The following is a 21,157-nucleotide window of genomic DNA, read 5'->3' on the forward strand; positions in this document are numbered from 1 at the left end:
CTGCATAAATATGCCAGTGCTGCAAAGACGTCTAGCCATTGTTTTGTTACTGGGTCGTACTTATTTTCTTATTAATGATCCGTTACCACTAGGTAACCAAGGGCTGATTAACTTTGCAATGAATTTTGGTAACAGATGTTTTTTTAAAAAATGTCACTGGACGTTTTTGGTGAACCTTCCATTTTAATGATGACTTTGCTCCTAGGTTCTAAGATGATGTGATATTTTCTTTTTGCTTCGCTAGCCCATTCTTTGCAAACCACTTTGTATCCCATTGTAAAAGTCCTTCATAGGCTTTCTTGTGGTGTGGAGGGCTTCAGATCTATAACATGGCAAGGTTCAACCTATGGCCTGTCCTCTTTTTTTTTAAAGCCATGTTTCCCCTCCTTGCCATGAATAAGGAGGGAATGGGAAGCGACTTCTGAGTATTCTCTACCCAGAAAACCCTGAAACCATAAGTTGGAATGGACTTGACAGCACATTATTGTTAATTTATTTATTTATTCAATTTTTAATTCTGCCGATCCAGTGAAAGGCCACTTATTGCCCCGGGTGGTTTACGACAAAGTAAAAAATGGAAAAGCCCAACCAACAATGATAATGATGATAAGGTGGGAAATGTAATTTGCGCACACAGGTCTTTACACACAAAAATGGTTTGGGTTTTTTTGCATTGATATTGGACTATTCTTCCAATGAGTTCAAGGTGGTAGACTTGGGTATTCTCACTTTATTTTCACAACAGCCATGCGAGGTAGACCACAGCTTGACTCTTGCTGGTTCCACGGTGCTGGCAAGAATCCTCCTTTCTTCTTAGCTCAGCTGATGCTTTGCTTCTTGTCTCTGTTCCAGAGATGGCATCGGACATACCCGGCTCGGTGACGTTGCCTGTGGCACCGATGGCTGCAGGGCAGGTGCGCATGGCCGGATCCATGCCTGCTCGAGGAGGAAAGAGACGGTCAGGGTAAGCTGAGCTTGTAACTTGGAAGCAAACTTGAATTGCCATTTCTACTCTTCATCTTTCAGAGCTTGGAAGTAACTTGTTACAAGTAACTTATAATCAGTCTCCAGTTTTGTTCTGTTTTTGGGAAAGGTTTAGTGTGTTTCACTCCATGTTCTGGCACTTCATTAGGTAATGCTGCCTTAACATGAAAAGTAACTGAAGTCATTCCTCTAGTTCCTTTTGGAGGTTGAGAAAGGCGGGGAAGTTACTGCAAGCTTTACTGTTAAAGGGAAGGATGTGAATGTGCAAATAAACCAGAAAATAAACAAAGAAAGAAGGGAATTCCTTTAGCCAAGCTACAGCTGGCCTTAGTAATTCGCACCACGAGGGATGTTTGTTTAACGACTTTGGAAATCCTCACAGTAGCGCAGATGTGATAAAGCGCCATTGCAAAGGGGAGCTAATTGGCCAGGCTTGAAACGATGACGCCTTTAAATTATTTGTTAATGTGTTAAACAAATCAGTTATCAAATTTCCAAATAGCTGTTTGATTTGCTGACAAAGACCATTGCAAGGTGGTGTAAGAAAAATAATTAAACTAGCTGCCTTGGGTGTTAAAAAAAAGAGGGATTTTACAGCTGCTGCTTAAGAAAACTAATGAATACGGAGGGCAAAAAATGTTGGATGGTATGGGATTGCTAGGACCGACAGACTGAATCTGTGAGGTTGGAAATCCGCCGTGCTAGAGCACTCCATAAGTGGTGAATTCTATCATCTAAATTCCAGCATCCCATTTCTGTGACCCATATGGCCCCATCCCGCGGGATACAGAGCTCTGTCATTTGGTGTGGTTCTCTCCAAAAGTTCTTGCTTAGGTGGCCACTCCTCACCTGAGTGAAAATTATTGCAGTGCTTTGAATTTCTGGTATACAGTAGAAGTCCAGAGACCCACAGAGGAGGATGACCAGAGGTTCTCTTTGAATTCAAAGGCTGGAAGGAAGAATCGGTTAGTGCTGGACAGATAGACAAGCACCCCAGCCCAGAAAAGCCCCTTTCTGTTATTCACTGCTCTCACTCAATATCTGCCCTGAATCCTTATTAATTAGCCACAATTTGCCATAGCAAGTTATACAGTGGTACCTCACTAAACGATGACCCCTCTAAACGATGAATCCGCAGAACGATGACTTTTTGTGATCACTATAGTGATTCGCAAACCGGTCATTCCAATGGGGGATTTTCGCTGGATGTCAATTAGGTCCATGCTTCGCAAACCGTTTGTTCGCAAGACGATTATTTTTTCGGCTTCGCAAAATGGCTGCCCTGTGTTTTCCACACCCATGCTTCGCAGGGCAGCCATTTTTACAGCTGATCGGCGCTTGCAAAATGGCTTCTCTATGGGCGATCTTTGCTGGACGACGAGGTATTTTCCCCATTGGAATGCATTAAACCGGGTTTCAATGCATTCCAATGGGGAAAGGTTTTCGCATGACGACAATTTTCTAAACAACGATTTTCATGGGATGGATTATCATTGTCATGCGGGGCACCACTGTACAAACTTTACACAAATTCTAATAGGATTTGGGCTACTATTTCCCACCCCTTTGTTTATCCCTAACAAATAAGATACATGGAAACCGAAACAGTTTTGCGGAGGAGGCAGAAGGTAAGATGGGGTTCAAGAGGTAAACAGCTGATTTTCCTTGGTTGGAATGTTGTGGCCGTGGTGGCAGAAGACCTGCAGGAAGTGGATGGCTCTGAGTGACCGTGGAATATATGGGTCTGCTTAGGAGTTAAAAGAGGGGAATTGGGTTCACTTACTAGCTAGCTAAACTGACCACTAGAGGTCGCTGTTTCTCCACCAGTCTATGAGTCTAAGACCCATGGAAAAAATATATCAAGGGATTCTGAATAAATGTGGGAAATCCTGAAGGACATATCATCCTGCCCTCTCCTCTGACTACAGTAGTGACCGTGTTTGGAAAAGTTACTGGATGATGTTGGTTGGGGGATGCTAGGCGTTATAGTCCAAAAACGGTGACAAGTGGTGGCCGTAGGTGGCCATAACGTCAACGGCATTGAACATGTTGAAGTTACGTAGATGAAAAATCAATGTAACATAGGACTTTGAGACCAGGACGGGAAAGGGGAGCCTTACTGATGTTGCTTGACTACAAAGCCCATGTCCCCATCATCCTTGGCCCTGTGGGCTATGGATGATGGGAAGTACAGTCTGTGCAACATCTGGAAGGTCACCCCTTCCTCAATCCTGGCTGACGTTTGCACGTGCTTCTCCTACTCCCTTGCGCCCTCACAGCTATCGAAAACAACCTGAAAGCATTCTGGGAAAATCCTTGTGAATATTCTTTCCTTCTTTAGGATCCAAAGGAGGTGACCGAGGTAGGCTATTTTGAAATGATTTTTTTAAAAAAGGATTCTTAATATTTCCTTTGTTTCAGTGATGAGAGATGAAGGTGTAGACCAGAATATGTTTGTCATTATCAGAGAGAGAGAGATGCCTCGGGGTGCCCAGATATCTCTGATGTACAGATCCCATCAGCTATAGCACACCTCATGGTGAAGGCTTATGGGAATTGTAGCTCAAAAGCTTCCGATGGTCACAGTTCATAGAATTGTACAATTATGGAGTTGGAAGGGGTCTACGAGGCCATCCAGTCCAACCCCCTGCTCAAGGCAGGAACCCAAATCAAAGCAGATCTGACCGAGGGTTGCCTAATTTTCTCTTGAAGGCCTCCAGTGTTGGAGCCCTCACCACCTCCTGAGGCCATGAGTTCCATTTTTATACTGCTCTAAATAGGTAGAAAGCATTTCCTGATATTCCATCTAAATCTGGCTTCTCGTAGCTTGAGCCCATGGTTGGGTGTCCTGCACTCTGGGATGATCGAGAACAGATCCTGACTCTCCTCTGTAGGACTGAGCACCTTTCAAATATTTAAAAAAATGCTATCCTATCTCCCCTCACTGTGTGTCTTTTCTCATAGCAATGTGAAAATGGAAGGGACCCCAAGACAACCCCCTTGGTAGTGGCAGAAATCTGCAGTTGAACCAACATGGACAGGTGGACTCCCGACCTCTGTCTAAACACCTCCAATAGAGGAGACCCCATCATCTGCATAGAGTCTGCTGCTAGGAATTGTATCCCAAAAGCACTTCTCCAGGTCTCAAAGAAAGCTAAGGGCAAACAGACTTGGTGGGAATCAGATGGCAGATACAGTCAAGAAATTATGGTGTCCAGGAGATATGGACCAGCTGGATTCCAGTGGCCTCTGCTTCCTTTCTAAAGGGGCTGCTTGGGAAAACCAAGGATCCTCATAGAAGGCAGGTCAGAGGAGGGGTTTGGTTATGTGGGAGGTAAGTAGACCAGGATCCTCTAAGATGTGGGTGGATGCCACCTCCGACTTTGGTCCATCCTGGTGGAGACCGATGGGAGTCCAGCAACATCTCTCTCCCTATGAGGTTCCTCACCCCTGTTTTGAAGGATCCTCCAGTGTCTGTTTCAAATGAAGCTGTGGAAAATGAAGGGTGTGTGGATAAGGGCTGTTGATATCATCTTAGCCAGATGTTGGAAACTTGAAAAAAAGAGAGAGTAGCAATAGCCTTTAAAAAAAGAAACAGGGAAAACAAACTCACTACAAGGCAGTGGTTCTTTCTTTAAATCAAATTACCTTATTTAAAAAAATTAACATTTTTTCAGAATGGACTTTGATGACGAAGATGGGGAAGGGCCCAGCAAATTTTCAAGGTAAGTTTGAGGAAAAAGACGGAAACCACTTGGAAGATGCAAAACCAATTCAGGAGAACTGCTGTGTCAAGATGCTGCTTGCCATTGATTCTCATTTAATGGTAGCGCCATCACAAAAACGGGGAGTCTAGCGATGAAGGGGATGGATTTTAATTAATGATGGGCACAAATTGTCTTAAGTTGTGGTTCGTGCTGGTTCGAAAAACAAACCACCACTTTGGCGGCTCATAGCCATTTCTAATTTTAATATATCAGTTCTGCATAGAGTTCTGTGGGGAAAAGGCTATCGTTCTAAAGAAAAAAGTATCCTTCGGCTAATAGTAAACTTACACTGCACTTCACTTGGAAATATAGGTTGCTAGTGGAGTCTGGAGCTCCAGTGAAAAATGGAAAAAAAATAAGGAAGACGTTTGCAGGATATATTTGTTGGTGATACATGGAAACGCCTATGAAAGAGGGGTTCCAAATGTCTTCTACACCAGGGCGAATGCTTCTTTCTGAAGCTGCCATGGTGCTTTATATATATTTTTAAATTATACAAATTACTTACTGCAGGATGAATCCGGAGGATGCAAGTGCCAATTTGAGTTGATCAAAACGATCTTAAATCTGTTGATGGAGTATCAAGCGCTTCAGGATTGCAGCCCTATTTTTAGTATGTTTCTCGTATCAGAGAATTTATGCTTGGCCGTTCCATGGCCAAGATGGAAGAGCTCAAGGCAATAGATGGATGTTGTGCTAGAATAATTTTTCTCGGTGTTGGCAAGCCCCGGGTGCTGGAATATATGGGGCTGTTCAGGGACGTGAGATGGAATGAACAGGGCGTATCCTATAAAATGTCAAAATCTGCAGGCTTTTATTGCTGCAGTTTTGTGGTACGTTCCTCCCAGAGCTTGGGGTCAGAGGATCCTCTTGAAATAAAAGGAAGGGTAAATCATTATCGGTAGGAGCAGCAGCTTCTGGAACTGCTCCTCTCACTCTACAGGAAGTGTCACAATGACACCCTAGTTTTTAAAAGGCTCTTGGTGAAAAGTGACTCTCTGGCAGTTCGTGCATTGTTCCTCTATCGGCTGAAATCCTGTTGCATAGTTATGCCAGCAGAAGGAAAACGATATCACTCGCAGTGGCCAATTGCTGCTCATCAAAGAGTCTCTGCCTAGTTTCCTAGTTACACAGCACGCCGCCTAATGGGCATACAAATGAAGAATCCAAGCAGTGGTTTTGAATCAGTGGCAAAGTACTGTGTTAAGCTGTTTCCCCTCTGCCTGTGTACCTGTGCAGCAGGATTTCAGCTGTTAAGTGTGAAAAAGCAACAGTCTCAAAGAAAAAAAAATACAGTTCTAGTACTACTATACTCCACCACACTCTAATTTATTCTTTTATATATTGTGTTATGTTTCCTGGCTGAAATCTTCTGGCTTAGTTTAGTAAGTTGCAACTAGAATAGGCAAGTTTTCTTGTTCTTTTCAATGTGAAATCAAACAGAAGCTGAGTGATAATGTTATGTGTCCCAAAATTCTACCTACGCATAACTAGGGTGCCTCCGAAAAAAATGCTAAACCCTAATTGGCAATTACTTATATGAGCTGCATCAAAGCCTTATTTTCACATCTCCCTTTTCCTGCCCTGCTCTGGAGCAGAAATATCCACATCAGCTTTTAAACTAACCATAGTTTCTTGTTACACCGAACTCTGAAACTATGACTAGTTCAAACTATGTTTCTTTTTTTAAAAAAAGAAGCCAGGATCTAGCTGTGTTTCATGATTCCGGCTAGTTCACTGACCAGTGTTTAAGCTAACCACAGTTTATTGAATTTGGACATATCAGGAAGCTGCAATCAATTTTATTTATTTTATTTTATTTTATTTTATTTACTTACTGGTGTTGTTTTTCTTTTATAGGTATGATGATCAAATCTCTGGTGATAAGGAAAAATACACAAGGTAGGCGTTGAGAGAAAAGCAAGGGATGATCCTGCCCTCAGCAAGAATGTCCTGTTTCCGTCCTTGCTTTTCCTACTTTAGAGCAGTCCCTGCTCTCGTTTTCTCTTTCGGTGATCCCAATAATGGCTGATCCATAGACAGCAGGGCCAGGTAGGAGCGGCGAACCGTCAGGACGCTGCAAACGTCAACTGATCGTTTCTGTAAAATGGAAACAGGGTCTGTTTGGGAACTAGTTTCAGAGGCAGAACACTTGACTGGGAAGAACGCCAACGGTAGAAACACGAGGTCGATATTAAGCTATACGGTGGGGGCCAGCAAGCTCACCCATTCTTCCTCAAGCCATCATCATCATCATCATCATCATCATCATCATCATCATCATCATAACAACAACAACGACAACAATGATGATGACGACAACAACAACTCACACAGTACTATAAGCAGTTGTAGATCTCAGAAATCACACCATCAGAGCTACAAAAAACAGCAATATTAGGAACAGCATACACATTTAACAGATACTTAGGTTTTTGGTTAAAACTTGTATCTGTTATAGAATACCAGCCCATGTTTTTATAATTTTGACTGTGCCTGGTGTTTTTGATTGCTGCTACTGCAGGTGATAGCCACTTGCGATCTGCGCCCATAGTTGGAGACTTGTGCATCCATCTGTACTGCCGTGCTGTTAAAAATGTCTATTGATTTTATTATAGGTTCCCCCCTCCTCCCCATATTCTTTTGTCAGTCCAAAGGCATCTTCCTTTTTAAAGGCGAATAGCTTACTGACACAGTGCAGATTTTACCATGAAAGGTCTTAGGCTAATTTCTTGGTATCTCCTAGTTGCTTTATTAATGCTTTGTTTTAAAGAAGGACAGGCAAGAGGGAATAGGGAAGACCCCCATGCTTAAGACCTCACAGGTTTTCTGTTAATTAGAGGAGATAATCCAGGGCCAAACGAACCAGGGGTTGGATATGGCTTTGTTATGTTATGTTGTGTTACATTATGTTATCTGTTTTCTTTTCTTTTGTTCCCTTTTGTTTTGAGATTTGGGCTAGCATTCCCAGAATCTCTGTGCACCCCTGGTTGGGGCATTTTGATAATTATAGACCGAAACATAAGCTTTTCCAAGCTGGAATGAAACTAAAACCCAAATCAATGTATCCTGGCCTCTTTAAGATGAACAACTTTGTTTCCCTACAAGGTTTCCCTTTCTCCATGATGAGAACACATCTCCAGACCTGTTAGAAGCCAGCTTTGTATATTCCAGTCCGTTGGCTTGGAAAGACAAACTCAGGGAAACACCCAGGGAGCAACCCGGATAGATAGCAGAGCAGACATTAAACAGAAGAGAAGGGCGGTCAGAAAATGGAGATCCGTGGTTAAAAGGTCAGGGCGTCCGGGTGGACTCAGTCAAATGTGCCCTGTTGATCCTAGGAGGGTGTTGTAGAGGTACAATGCCATCACTGAGAGGGGCTTTCAACCATAGAATCATAGAATCATGGAGTTGGAAGATGCCTCTAAGGCCATCGGGTCCAACCCTCTGCTCAGAGCAGATCAAAGCAGATCTGATGGATGGTGGTCCAATTTTCTCTTGAAGGCCTCCAGCGTTGGAGCGCTCCCCACCTCCCGAGGTCATGGGCTCCATAGTCATGCTGATCTAACAGTTAGGACATTTTTCCTGATATTCAGCCTAAGCCTGGCTTCCTGTAGCTTGAGCCCAATGTTGTGTGTCCTGCACTCTGGGATCACCGAGAACAGATCCTGCCTCTCCTCTATATTTGCAAACGCCCCCTAACTTCTGACTTCTAACTTCTGGGCTCTCCAGCAATGGGCCTTAGATTAATATCTTCCTTGTTGGACGGGTTCCGACGTACTTCCTCCACCACCACCACTGACACACACTTGGTTTGTCGCCATCGGGAGCAGTACGGGGTGTCCCAGGGCCAAATGCCCACCTGGCTTGGGACAGCCATCTCTTCACCTTATGGATCTCCCAGCTGGTTTTGCTAGGTGAAGAAGGAGCAGGCAACACGCTGGACTGCAGTTGATGTGTCCAGTGCTTGCGCCAGAGATGACACTGGTGAGCTCATTTTCCTTTGCGGTGGGCTTTGGCCGACCCCTTTACCCTTTACACTGAGTCCTTGGATGCTGCCACTGCAGCCGACGAGTCCTCCCCCCCCCCCCTTTGCACATTTATTACAGATTGTGTCTGCTAGCTGATCGTAGGCTTCGCACAATCACATGTTCAGGGATAGCAGGGGTGCGGTCCTTTTCTCTGTCCCTACCTGTCTGTCTTTCTGTCCTCTCTCTCGCTTCCCTCTTTCAGCTTCTTGCAAAACTACAATGAATCGGACAGAAAATAAATGGTACCCAACCTGCTCATCTCCATTGTTTGGGCCTTCTCTGTGCATGATTCATAGCAGAATTTGGCATTTTTGTTGTTGTTGCAAAAGCTGTGTTGCAGTCATGGGCATGTTCGTAGAGCACAACTGAAGCGTAAATGTCATCCTTTTCTTGGCAAAAACAGATTTCACTGAGAAGATGGGCTCAAGTGAGGGAAGAGCCTCCTGGGTCTTCTACAGAAAAGGGACGTGGCAACGCATTGTGTGTGGAATGGACAAATTCCAAAAAATTCTCATTCCCCTCCCAAAAATTTGGGTGCTCTCCTTGAAACACTTGGGCTCACCTGCTTTCCCAATACCAGAGCCTAGCAGCACGAATATTTTGGATCATAGCCCTCAGGAATCCCCCGGCTTTTCTCTTTCCCTGTTCCGCTGGGATCTTCCTTGGAAGTGGGACGTGACCTAAAGGTGCAATTTGTTGCCTCAGTGCAGAGCTCCGCGTGTACTCTGAGGTTCCCATGGAGCTCCTCCGCCTGTAGAGAGCGACCCTGTTGACGCCAGTGGAGGAGGAAGATCTGCCTAGACCAGATTAGGTGAACGTGGACCTCCTTCCTCCATTATCGCTTCAGGCTTTGTGGGCAGGGGAGCTCCATGTGAGGTCTTGGGCTTGTAAGGAATCAACCAGGAAAGGGGCTTCCTTGCTTTTTATGCCCCCCCCCAGCCAGCAGAAAAGAGGGGACAGTCATGGTTTCCCTACCAATGTATGCCTGTAACCCTTTTAGAGTCAACGACTCCGGCGGTTCCCAACCTGGGGTTCTCAGAGGTTCTTGGACTACAACTCCCAGAAATCCTGGCCCACACAGCTCGTGGTGAAGGCTTCTGGGAGTTTTTGTTCAAGAACATCTGGGGACCCAAGGTTGGGGACCACCGCCCTAGTCCATGCAGAGAAGTCAACTGGTACTGCAGTTGATTCTACCTTGAGCACAGTTGATGAAGCCACCCTTCAAGGACTCATTTGGGCACAATTTAGATCAGCGGTTCCCAACCTTGGGCGCCCAGATGTTCTCGAACTACAACTCCCACAAGTTTTCACCACGAGCTGTGCCGGCCAGGATTTCTGGGAGTTGCAGTCCAGGAACTTTGGGGTTATCCGTGGTTGGGAACCACTGAACGAACCAGCCTGCCCATCCTGACTCCCCCTTGTGACAATTTCCAAGCACCGCATCTTTGACCGACAGCATCTCCCTTTCTCTCTCGGTTTGCCCCTCCTGACGTGTGCTTAGGGAGAACCATAGTGAGATCGAGAGACGCCGGAGGAACAAGATGACGCAGTACATCACCGAGCTCTCTGACATGGTGCCCACCTGCAGCGCCTTGGCGCGCAAACCTGACAAGCTGACCATCCTGCGCATGGCAGTGTCCCACATGAAGTCCATGCGGGGCACGGGGAACAAATCCACCGACGGAGCCTATAAGCCTTCTTTCCTAACAGAACAGGTGGGTGGCTTTATCTAAGGGGGTGGCGGCCGTGGGGGTCTGTGAAGGGAAAGGGGTCCGTCCCATGCTAGGGTGGGAAAGCACTGAAGAGGAGGAAAATTCCATTTTTTAATTTACATATTTATTTATTTTTTGCTCTACAGCTCTCAACCCCCTAGTCAGTGGTTGGGGGATGCTGGGACCTATGGTCCAAAATCTAATACCCCTAAGATCAATTACTCTGGATCTTTCACCCCTCTTATCAGCTGGCCTGCCTCAGTGGGGCATCCCGACTCATCTAATAATGGGATAATAGAGATGGGCGCAGACTGTTGGCTTGGCCGTTGGGCACAATTGGTTTCCTGGCTGAACACCTGATCCAAGGTTTAGCACCCTGCTGCCTTCAGCAGGCACCCACTTGGCAGCATGAGCCTGACCTGCCTCCCCTGGGCACTGCCCTTAGTGGGCAGCTGCTGGAGGGGGTAGGGCTGAACAGCAGATCAGCTGTTCAGCTACGAAACGAACCATGCCGAACTGCTGAACCGGTGGTTTGTACCCATCACTAGATACCGACATTAATATTGTTTGGGGTGGAACCGCCATATTATTGGAAAATACGTGGTGGCTGCTATTGAACACAGTAGCTCCATATTCCTTGTTCCACATCCCTCTCTCATCCTCTCTCTTCGTGACATTTATTGCTGATCTTGTTCTGGTTCCGGTTATTACTCTAGTTGTGAAACTTTACAGATGAGCAAGTTTTATGCAGCATACAATAATAATATCAAAAAATGTTTGGGGAATGCATCCCGGTTCAAAAGCTGCAAGGTTACTATATAATGAGAGTTGTAAAACTGCCCTTGATCCCTATTGAGACCAACCAGGAGGAAGAACAATATAGTTTGAAAAAAATACTTAAGACAGTAAAAACTTGACAGGTAATACAGAGAAAAAAGAAAGGAAAAGAAAACCCAGCAAGAAACAAAACCAGGTTAATCTCCTGTTGTTTTGTCAAACCTGCTTTGAACAAGAATTGTAGCTAAATATGTTGTGGCTTTGTGAAAAGCTCTAGGTTGTTGCTTCTCCGTTAGGTCCTGAAAATGAGAACTGCTGGAGCTTCTGCGTGTGCTCAGACGTTGTTTGTGCATGCGCAACACTGTGTATGTGTGAATGCACCTTTGTTGTCGTTGTTATGTTCTAAGTCCTCCATACAGAGCATGGTACCATAGTCTCTCGAGACTGAAGGAGGCCTAATCTAATCTGTTATGAAACTAGTGCTCAAATGAACAGGTGGGTATGAATGGACACAGTGAGACAAGATAATTGGATTTGCACCAATTCCTGAGAGTTTTCCATCTTGTTTACCCATAATACTTTGGATGTTGTGTTCTGGAGTTGAGAGATAGAATGATGCGAGGTGGAGAAGTTTCCTGTGAATCTCAAAATCTAAAGCTGAAGAATAATTAAAGAAAGGGAAATCCAAATGCCAATAAGGAGGAATAACAAAGTCAAATGAGTAATTGTGTGTCGTCAAATCAATTCTGACTTACGGTGACCCTTTTTAGGGTTTTCAAAGTAGAGAACACTCAGAGGTGTATTACCATTCCCTTCCTCTAGGGGCGCCTTGGAACTGTGCAGCTTGCCCAAGGCTCCACAGGCTGGCTCCACCCACAGGAGGCCCGGTGGAGGAATCGAAATCCCAGCCTCTGGCTCCATAGCCAGGTACCTAACTCATTGAGCTATCCAGCCGGCTTGATGCTATTACAGTTTTTATGCATACATTGTGAAACAAAATCTGGACTTGGGAATAAAAACGAAACAGAAATGTGTGGCTGGAATAAAATAGTAATAATAGCCTAAAAACTGCAGAGCTGGAAGGGACCGTATGGATCATTGAGTCCAATCCCTCTTCAGAAGGCACAGTGGGGAATCGAACTCCCAACCCAGACGCCTAAACCACTGAGCTCGCCCAGCAGTTAGACCTACTGCACAGCCCTCCTTAAAGAGCCCCGTGTGTTTGTCTGGCCCAGACTCCTTAAAGACTTGTGTTTGTTTTTACTTTTCTTGGGAAGGAACTGAAGCACCTTATCTTGGAAGCAGCCGATGGTTTTCTCTTCGTGGTTGCCGCTGAGACCGGCCGCGTGATCTACGTGTCGGATTCCGTCACCCCTGTCCTGAACCAGCCCCAGTCCGAATGGTTTGGCAGCACCCTCTATGACCAAGTTCACCCGGATGACGTTGAGAAGCTGAGGGAGCAGCTGTGCACCTCTGAAAACTCCATGACCGGTCAGTTTCGGTTTTTTCTTTCTTTTCTTCTATTTATACCTGGCGTCTCTCCCAGGAGAGGAGATCCGCTCCTCATAGAGGAAAATAAGGGACACGGAGTTGGAGCATCCAAGGAACCAAAGCTAGATCAAGGCCAAAGAGATATCTTTCCCCCCACGCTTTCTTCTAGAGATCAAAATGTGCCACCTTGTAAGATTCCAAGGATCCCCTGAATCCGGGTGCTCCAAGATAATTTAAATATATATATAAGATTCTTTGTGCTCTCCCAATTTTGCTGTTTTCAGCCTTCCTGACCTGCTTTAGGCTTAGCTGATTTTTTTTCCTTCAAAGGTTTAAGATAATGCACACACTCTATCACATATAAAGTCTAAAAAAGCAGTCCTGTAAACATGGTAGAATGCCCCCCCCATGACCTCAAGGCAGTGGGAGTCTTTTCTCCATCTGTTTTAAAAAAGAAATTGAGGGTAAGGGCAGAGTGGATGAATCCTCTGAGCTCTGGGAGAAGTCAATGGTAGGCCTCCAGTTCCCAGAAGCTCTCCACCCTTGATCTAAAGCAGTGGTTCCCAACCTCAGGTAATCCAGGTGTTCTTGGACTGCAAATTCCAGAAGCCTTCACCACCAGCAATGCTGGCTGAGGTTTCTGGGAGTTGCAGTCCAAGAACACCTGAGCTACTTAGGTTTGGGAACAATGAATCTAAGGGCACTCGTTGATTTCATGGCTGTCATTGTATTGACCAAGCTTATACTTCTGGGCAGTAGGTCACAGTTTTCACCCATCTCAATGATGGTGTCAGTTGAAGACTCCCTAACATGGCTTTTCCCAGCTTGGTATTCTCTGAACGTTGGGGACTTCAGCACCCATGATCCTTCACCAATGGCTGTGTTAACTGAAATGATGGGGCCGGCAGTCTGAAATATCTAGGTAAGCCCCAGCTTGGGGGGAAGCCTACCTTATTGGCTCAATCCTATTCATGTCTGCTCAAATCTTAAAAGGCTCAATTTAGTTTAATGGGACTTAGTTTTGAGTAGGCTTCCAGTGTCAACTCTAGGTCCATATTACACACCAAGTTATCTGTAGGGTGGGGTTGAGAGTGAGGGAGTCTTTAAACTAGCCACATTGCTTTGAAGAAAAACAAGCCAACTAATCCAGAATGTCCCTAATTCTTACTCATCATATCTAGATATAGAGATGCTCCCACAGCCACTCCAGGTCACTGTGGCCTCACGTTGACCCATCGTCTCTCTTCTTGATTGTGAAAAATTAGACTCACCTTTCTTCCCATCACCCCTTTTGCTGTTATTGGTTTTATCAGCGACCTTACCTAAAACAAAACCCTCGTTTTTCTAATCACATTGTTGTTGACAATGGGTGCCCTCTGGTTGTTTCTGGCTTAAAAACGGATGGTGTATAAAATCTTTTCACCTTGCCTTTCTCCTTATAGTGAGAATTCAAGGTGGCTTTATATCATTAGGAACCATGAATCAATGAATGATGAAAAGTGTAATGTGTAGTTTGGCCAAAGACAAGCCAATAATACAGGCAATGTACGCTGCCTGAATTTGGCCTCTTCTCTTGCGATTTTGATGGAAATAGAGAGCAACCAGATCAAGACACATGTCCTAGTTGGCGGTATAATGCTGATGTAGGTAGTTTATTACTGCTTTTTAGCTTAGCCACAGCTTCAACTTTATCTTGGCTGCTCCTTATTGTTCAGCTTGGCTGCGTAGCTGAATTTCCATCTTTTTGTTTATATGTACATGTTTTCTTCTGCCTTCCTGGATTTTTTTCCCCAGCGTTGTTGCTTTCTTCTTCTTTTCATCTGTGCTTCCACATTCTTTTCAAGGGTTTCACATCCTTTCCCTTATGTAAGTGATTCTGAACTCAAGGCTGTTTTTCTTCTTTGAGAAAAGAAATCCATCACACAACCATAGGGAACTCTATAGCTGGCGAAACCTTGCAGGCTGATGGAAGGAAGGTGGCCTTTTAGACCCTAGAATGGGGTGGAATGGATCAAGCTAGCCTTCATTACTTACAGTTGGGAACAGATCAACAGCAAACAAGACACACTGAACACCAATTGAGAATGGAGAGGGGAAAAAAGAGGTGGGAGGGAATGATGGAGTAGTGCTGGACAAATTGAAAAGTTCCTCCCAGACTCATCTACTAGAGGCAGCATGTAAGATTGTTAAGAAATCCAACGTAACGTGTTAACCTTTTCATCTTCTTAATGAGCGACATAAAAAAGTCTACAGGTTCAAAGCAGTCCTCATAGCCTTACCAGCTAAGGTAACCTTGATGATCTGTCTGTAATGTGTGTGTGTGTGTCTGTGTGTGCCCACATGCATCTGGGGGGGGCGCATTCTCCACCTCTGCCCAGAAACACATAGCTGCTCATGGTGGAAAACCACATCTTACGTAGATGGTCTTCCATTCAATTCCATCTCCTCAGAAAATAAGTTCTTGGCAAAAGACTTCTGGGTGGTTTTACAGCAACGGCATACCTCCCTGAGATCTTGGAAAAGTTACTTTTTTCAATGACCCCCTCTATGCAAGTGGAATGTTCTAGGAACCCAAGGTCTATGGAAACCGTTTCCCCCAACTCTGAATTCCTTCACACAAGAAGCTTGCCCAAAACGGAAGTGGGAGATATTTATTTATTATTATCATTATTATTTTACTCCACCTTTCATTCTCCTTAAAAGGACCCAAGGTGGCTTTTAGGAGTGAACAAACCAAAACAGCAACCGCTCCTTGATTCCAACAGATAAGGCCATGTTTGAAATGTGTTCGCGGGTAGCGCTGTTTTATGTCTTTTTTTAATCTGATTGTTCCAAGTGGGTTTTTTTTTTCTTGTGTCATTTGGCCAGCATGCAAGAGAGAAGCAGGGTTTACAATATCAAATAAAATTATGGCGGGAGGGGAGACCGGTGGAAGGAGTGAAAAGCCCAGAACTCAGCAAACCAGTTAACCAGCTCCAGGACCTTTCCACTTTTCCAGGGAAAAAAGTTGGTTGTTTTCTTTTTGTCTTTTTTTTTTTTTTTTGAGAGAGAGAGAGAGAGAAGAAAAGGTCAGCAGAGGCCTTGAAAGAGAACAAGCTGTGGTATCTCCAGCTGTCCTGCTGGAGTATAGAAAAAAGATGGTGTGTGTGTGTGAGAGAGAGAGAGAAGACTAGCGCTCCAGAGCAGCTGGAGATTTATATTTCTTCAAGAAGCAGCAAATTGGTAGAAAAGCCATTTTTTGAGGAACCGAAAGGACTTCTGGGTGGTGAAAAGTTGTTCATTTAACCCCTCGGTTCTTTTTTTCAAGCATCTTCCCTGCCTGCCCCTCAGCTTTAGCAAATTCTTCTAGGAGATGCATCTGAAGTCCTAGAGGATGCATCCGTTTCATTTTATTGATTTGCGCTCCTTTAAAAGGCAAAAGGAAAAGGGGGGAAATGAAGAAGGCAAAAATGCTGTGGGGCATTAAAGACAAAGGGCTGTATCTTAATAGGAGCTTTTGTGGGCACATCCACTTCCTCAGACGTAAGAGCTGAACAGCATGGAAGCATTTATACATGACCCCCAAAACAGGCTGTTTTGGCACTCCTTTAAAAAGTACCCTTTCCATGGCTTCCAGCACCTTAAAAACTAAAATTTCAGAAACAATCCATAAAACTAGGCATCTTTTGCCTTGAGAAAAGAAGACTGAGGGGAGATAATATGATAGCACTTTTCAAATACTTGAGAGGTAGCCCTACAGAGAAGGGCCAGAATCTGTTCTCCATTATCCCAGAGTGAATAATAACAGGCTTAGGCTACAGGAAGCCAGATTTAGTCTGAATATCAGCAAAAACTTCCTAACTGTTAGAGCAGTACGACAATGGAACGCATGATCTCTGGAGGTGGTGAGCCCTCCATCTCTGGAGGCATTCAAGAGAAAGCCGGACGCCCATCTGTAGGATCTGCTTTGATTTGGATTCCTGCCTTGATTCTATAAAGACATGATTCTATAAGGACAGAATGTATGAATGAGAAAGAGGGAGAGAAAGACTGGGATAATGCCACATGACGTTCATCCATTGGTTTCAACCGGCTAATACCAATTGCTGTTTTTCAAGAACTAACCAAATCATTCTAATCCTATGATTTATACCATCTGGATTAATTTGGACTCAAATGGTGTGGTGTAGTGTGTTTTTTTGGTCAACCCTTCCCTAATCAAGCTTGCGGCTTGCACTGTCTCCTCCGAGAAATGTTGATAGGGTTGAGTTTCACAAAAACAGATGAACAAAGACAGAAACGATCCGTGTCTTCTCCTCTCTTTATGCAACGGAAAAGCATGACGTGGCAGATTTAACCAGCCTTGTTTTTCTTGGCAGGCGCCTCACGGCATTTGCCATTCATGCATTTACATGCGAGGTGAAATAACAGGAAATAGTGGTTTTGAAAATAATAATAATAATGAGAAGAATGGAAACAGTGATAGAGCGTGGCGTATTTTCACGAGGTGCCTTTTTTTATAGGGTTAAAGAGCATATATTCTCTGGTGACGCCACGCAAGAGAGTGGCCTGCTTTAATAATATCATCTGAGCCTTGTCAAACCGCAGGGAATTTGCAGCCATTAGGATAAAGAAGGAAAAGCTGCCATTCGGAAGCCATAAGATCCGCAGATGTAGCTGCCTTCACCAGCTGTGATGGCGTTCAATGTTTTTCCCCTCCTCGGTTGCAAGGAATGCTGGTAGCAAGCAAAAATTTGCACTCCCGGAGAGAATCCAGATGTCAGCGACGGAACAGTATGGGCCGTATGTGGTAGAAGAGAAATTAATCTGCTGAGCAAGTTTGAGCAGTGGGTGACATCAGGCCGGTGAAGCGATGCAGTTAAAATGGAAAAGGGTATTTCCACTGAAACACTGTTCGTTGCTAATTAACAGCAGAGGCAGAACTTTTGAAATAGCTCTGTTGTCTACAGGTAGTTTCTCCCCTTGAAAATAGGGGGTTATATTTGTTTCTGGAAAGTTGATGCTTCCTAAATCTCACTCCACACCCTGGCTTCGTTTGAGTGTAACATTAAGTCGGAAATAGTAAAAAATCTCTGGCAATAGGGAGAGAGGTGGTAGAGAAAGACAGACAGAAAGGTGGATTAATTGAATTAATGAATCCTGGCCTAGTGTTCATGAGCCTCTACCTCTGCTGGGCTCATTCCAGGAGAAGTGAATGGACTGACCAGCAAAACATGAGGCATTAAAGAGTTCCGTTTATCAATAAACACAGCTCTGGGATCATCCAACCGGCTTGAAAACTTTGGTTCAGGTTTTGATTCATTGAAGGAGTAAAATCTAGAGGAACGTTGATCTTTTTGTCTGCATGGAGGCTGGTGATTCATGCACTGCAGGAGGGGAGACTCCGCTCCAGATTTCAGCCTAGCCTTTAACGGAGCTCTCCAAGGTGCTGAAGGGCGAAGAAGGCTTAGCCCCATCCTGTAAAGTGTTGGAAGGGAAGTGTGAAGTAGAATCACTATCCCATCAAATCAACTGCCAGCCATCACTATTCTGTCCAAGCGTGGATGGAGGAAAGCACTTCTTGACAAAGGAACATAGCCTAGTATGTTTTAGCCTCATTTAGGCAAACAGTAGCCTGTAAATGGCCACTTTGCACCCTTCTAACAATCATAACAAATTGGACCCTAGCCTGAATTTTTAATCACCCTGAAAAATTTCTAACAGATGAAGACTTGTACGAAGGAGGGCAAGGATATATATAATATCACAAAATATGAACCTTTAAGTTGAGAACTTTCTTCTCTCTCTCTCTCTCAGTCTCTCTCTGTTGTTTGACTCTTGGCTGCAGACATGGTCAGCCGTGTCCTGTTTATAGCGGAGAAACGCCAAGAGATTTGACTTGGTTTCTTTTCAACGCGACCACATCGGCACATGATACCTGTTTTTGAGCTAATGTTATGAGTTCCTCTGAACTTTCTGGGTCATTTAATAATTTGAAAGATATTTGAAGAAATAACCGTTTCCATCCGTGCTGGCCTGTTGCCTTTGTTCCAGTAAAAAGGAAAGACAAGAAAAAAACGGAGGGGGAAAACCTCCACATTACCTACATTTCATTCCTGTTAGGCAGGACATAATTTCGCTGGCCTTCTGGTTTCTGTCCTTCTTTTAAGCTTCTAGACCTCTTGGTAGGCTAGTTCTTCAGAGTTTGACTTGCAAGATTAACTCGGAGACATAAAAGTGTCCAGATCGGGGGGGGGGGGTTAGGATTATTCTCTCCAGGGAATTCTGGAGGTCCTAATCCAAGACCACAACTCTGCATTCAACGGAGATCCTTCAACTCTGCAAGATCATTCAACATGTCAAGGAAATAACCTGAGCTGTTGGAAGAAAGGGAGAAGGTCAGAAGATCAAAGACCATTTTCTGAGCTAGTTCAACGGTGTGTATTCAGATGATCCTCCTGGCTCCACCTGGATTCGAGATCCATTCAAATCCTGGTAAATCCTGCCTGACAACCTTGGCGGTCCACGTCAGCCACACCAGGGTAGAGGAATGAATGGTGCCACTCAGTGGCTGAAATCCTGTTACTCAAACGGCGTTCCCCTTGCAACTGAGTTGCCATGTTAAGTTAAGAAATCTCTGTACAGTAGACAGAATCTGAATCATGTGCATTTAGTTTATTTATTTAAAATATTTTTATCCCACGCTTCTCCTTAAGAAGGGCCTAAGGTGGCTTAGATCATTGCAAGACAATATTTAAAGCTAACGATAAGTATACAAATACTGAAAAGGAACAAATACCGTACTAAAAAATGGTAAACGAAAGGAACACCACAATAGATTCAATGCAGTAAAAAGCAGAATCATGCATTTAAATACCCTACTTAGGCAGCTAGTCATTCATGGAAAGCTTGCCTGAAGAGAAAGGTCTTCACCTGTTTTCAGAAGGACAGCAAAGGTGGGGCCAGGCTGGCCTCCAGTGAGAGGGAGTTCCAAAGTCTAGGAGCAGCCACTGAGAAGGCCCTCTCCCGTGTCCATCACCAAACGCACCTGTGAAGGTGGTGGGACAGATAAGAAGGCCTCTCCTGATGATCTCCACACCTGAGCAGGTTCATGAAGGGAAATACGGTCCTTGAGATTGCTTGGACCCAGTTAGGGCTTTACATCTCATGAGAAGAGAAGACTCCCTGGAAAAGACCCTGATGTTGGGAAAGAGTGAAGGCAAGAGGAGAAGGGGACGACAGAGGACGAGATGGCTGGACAGGGTCATTGAAGTGACCAACATGAAATTGATCCAACTCCGGGAGGCAGTGGAAGACAGGAGGGCCTGGCGTGCTCTGGACCATGGGGCCATGAAGAGTCAGACACAACTTAACGACTAAACAACAACAAAAAAGGGCTTTACAGATTAGAACTAGCCCTTTGAATTGTGCCCAGAAACGGACTGGCAGCCAGTGGAGCTGCTGTGACAGGAGGATGATGTGGTCCCTGTGACCAGTTCCAATTAGCCGTCAGGCTGCCGTGTTTTGGATACACTGAAGTTTCCTGACACTTTCCAGAGACCGCCCCTCAAAGAATGTGTTTCAGTAATCCAGTCGGATTACATGACTCGGTGTGCAAATTAGAAAATCTATGGAGATATCATTGATGCCGGTTCACCTCCCAAAGTTACGCTGTTGGTGTAACAGCCCCACAGGATTTCAGCCGGCGCTCGCTTCCTGTGGCTGCCGAACGTTTCCTGCACTTTCCTCCGAAGGGAAACATTTTCGGTAAGACTTCTTCTACCGCCTCCTCTCCCACAAGGTCAATCAGCGAGGACTCCTGTGTGACTTGGCAAGCCCGAGATCTGATTTTTGGTGGAAGGGTTTAGAGCTCCTCACCCGCGCTCCTGGTGGGAGCTGTGACTGCCCTCCGTTTAAAAAGAAAGGGGGGGAGGAAATCAGTTATATAAGTTTAAGCGTCATCCTGTGGCAAAGCAGTGAGGCAGGGTGGACTCCCATCAAGGGCAAGAAAAGGGAAACGAAGCACAACTGACAACCGACACGCAGCAGGCTCTGGGGAGATTTATGGACCTTTCTGGCAGAAGAAGCCAGCGCTGGACAGGACCGAGGGAGTCATAAAAGAGCTGGTTTGTGTCAGACTTTTCCCCTCTCTCCCGAGGAGTGCCCGTTCAACATGTTTTCTTCATTTTTTTTGCTTCCTGCCCTGAAAAGCCAAGGGCTGGGGGTGAGGTGGATTTTTTTTTTCAGATACCTTGCCACTTGTCCTTCTAACCAAGGACTTAACCAATATTAATCCCAAATGAAGTATGTTCAGGCGAAGTATGTTGTTTAGTCATGTCTGACTCTTCGGGACCCCATGGACCAGAGCACGCCAGCCCCTCCTGTCTTCCACTGCCTCCCGGAGTTGGGTCAAATT

At 44.9% G+C, this 21,157-nt stretch overlaps 1 protein-coding gene across 12 annotated transcripts in view; it reads left to right on the forward strand.

Annotated features, from left to right (window-relative positions):
• ARNT2 (aryl hydrocarbon receptor nuclear translocator 2) overlaps positions 1-21,157 on the forward strand; it is a 79,056-nt gene that overhangs the window by 9,700 nt on the left and 48,199 nt on the right. For 4 of the 12 annotated variants that reach the window (XM_072982232.2, XM_072982228.2, XM_072982229.2 and 1 more), the window contains exons 2-7: positions 853-964; positions 4,662-4,709; positions 6,612-6,653; positions 10,284-10,497; positions 12,094-12,198; positions 12,549-12,762. In XM_072982232.2, coding sequence (XP_072838333.1) covers positions 853-964; positions 4,662-4,709; positions 6,612-6,653; positions 10,284-10,497; positions 12,094-12,198; positions 12,549-12,762 — 735 coding nt within the window. The remainder of the gene's footprint in view (positions 1-852; positions 965-4,661; positions 4,710-6,611; positions 6,654-10,283; positions 10,498-12,093; positions 12,199-12,548; positions 12,763-21,157) is intronic. The other 8 variants (XM_072982231.2, XM_078381136.1, XM_072982233.2 and 5 more) reach the window with 3 other exon arrangements.

The sequence above is a fragment of the Pogona vitticeps genome, chromosome 12 (assembly GCF_051106095.1).
Source record: "Pogona vitticeps strain Pit_001003342236 chromosome 12, PviZW2.1, whole genome shotgun sequence".
NCBI classification, from domain to species: Eukaryota; Metazoa; Chordata; class Lepidosauria; order Squamata; family Agamidae; genus Pogona; species Pogona vitticeps.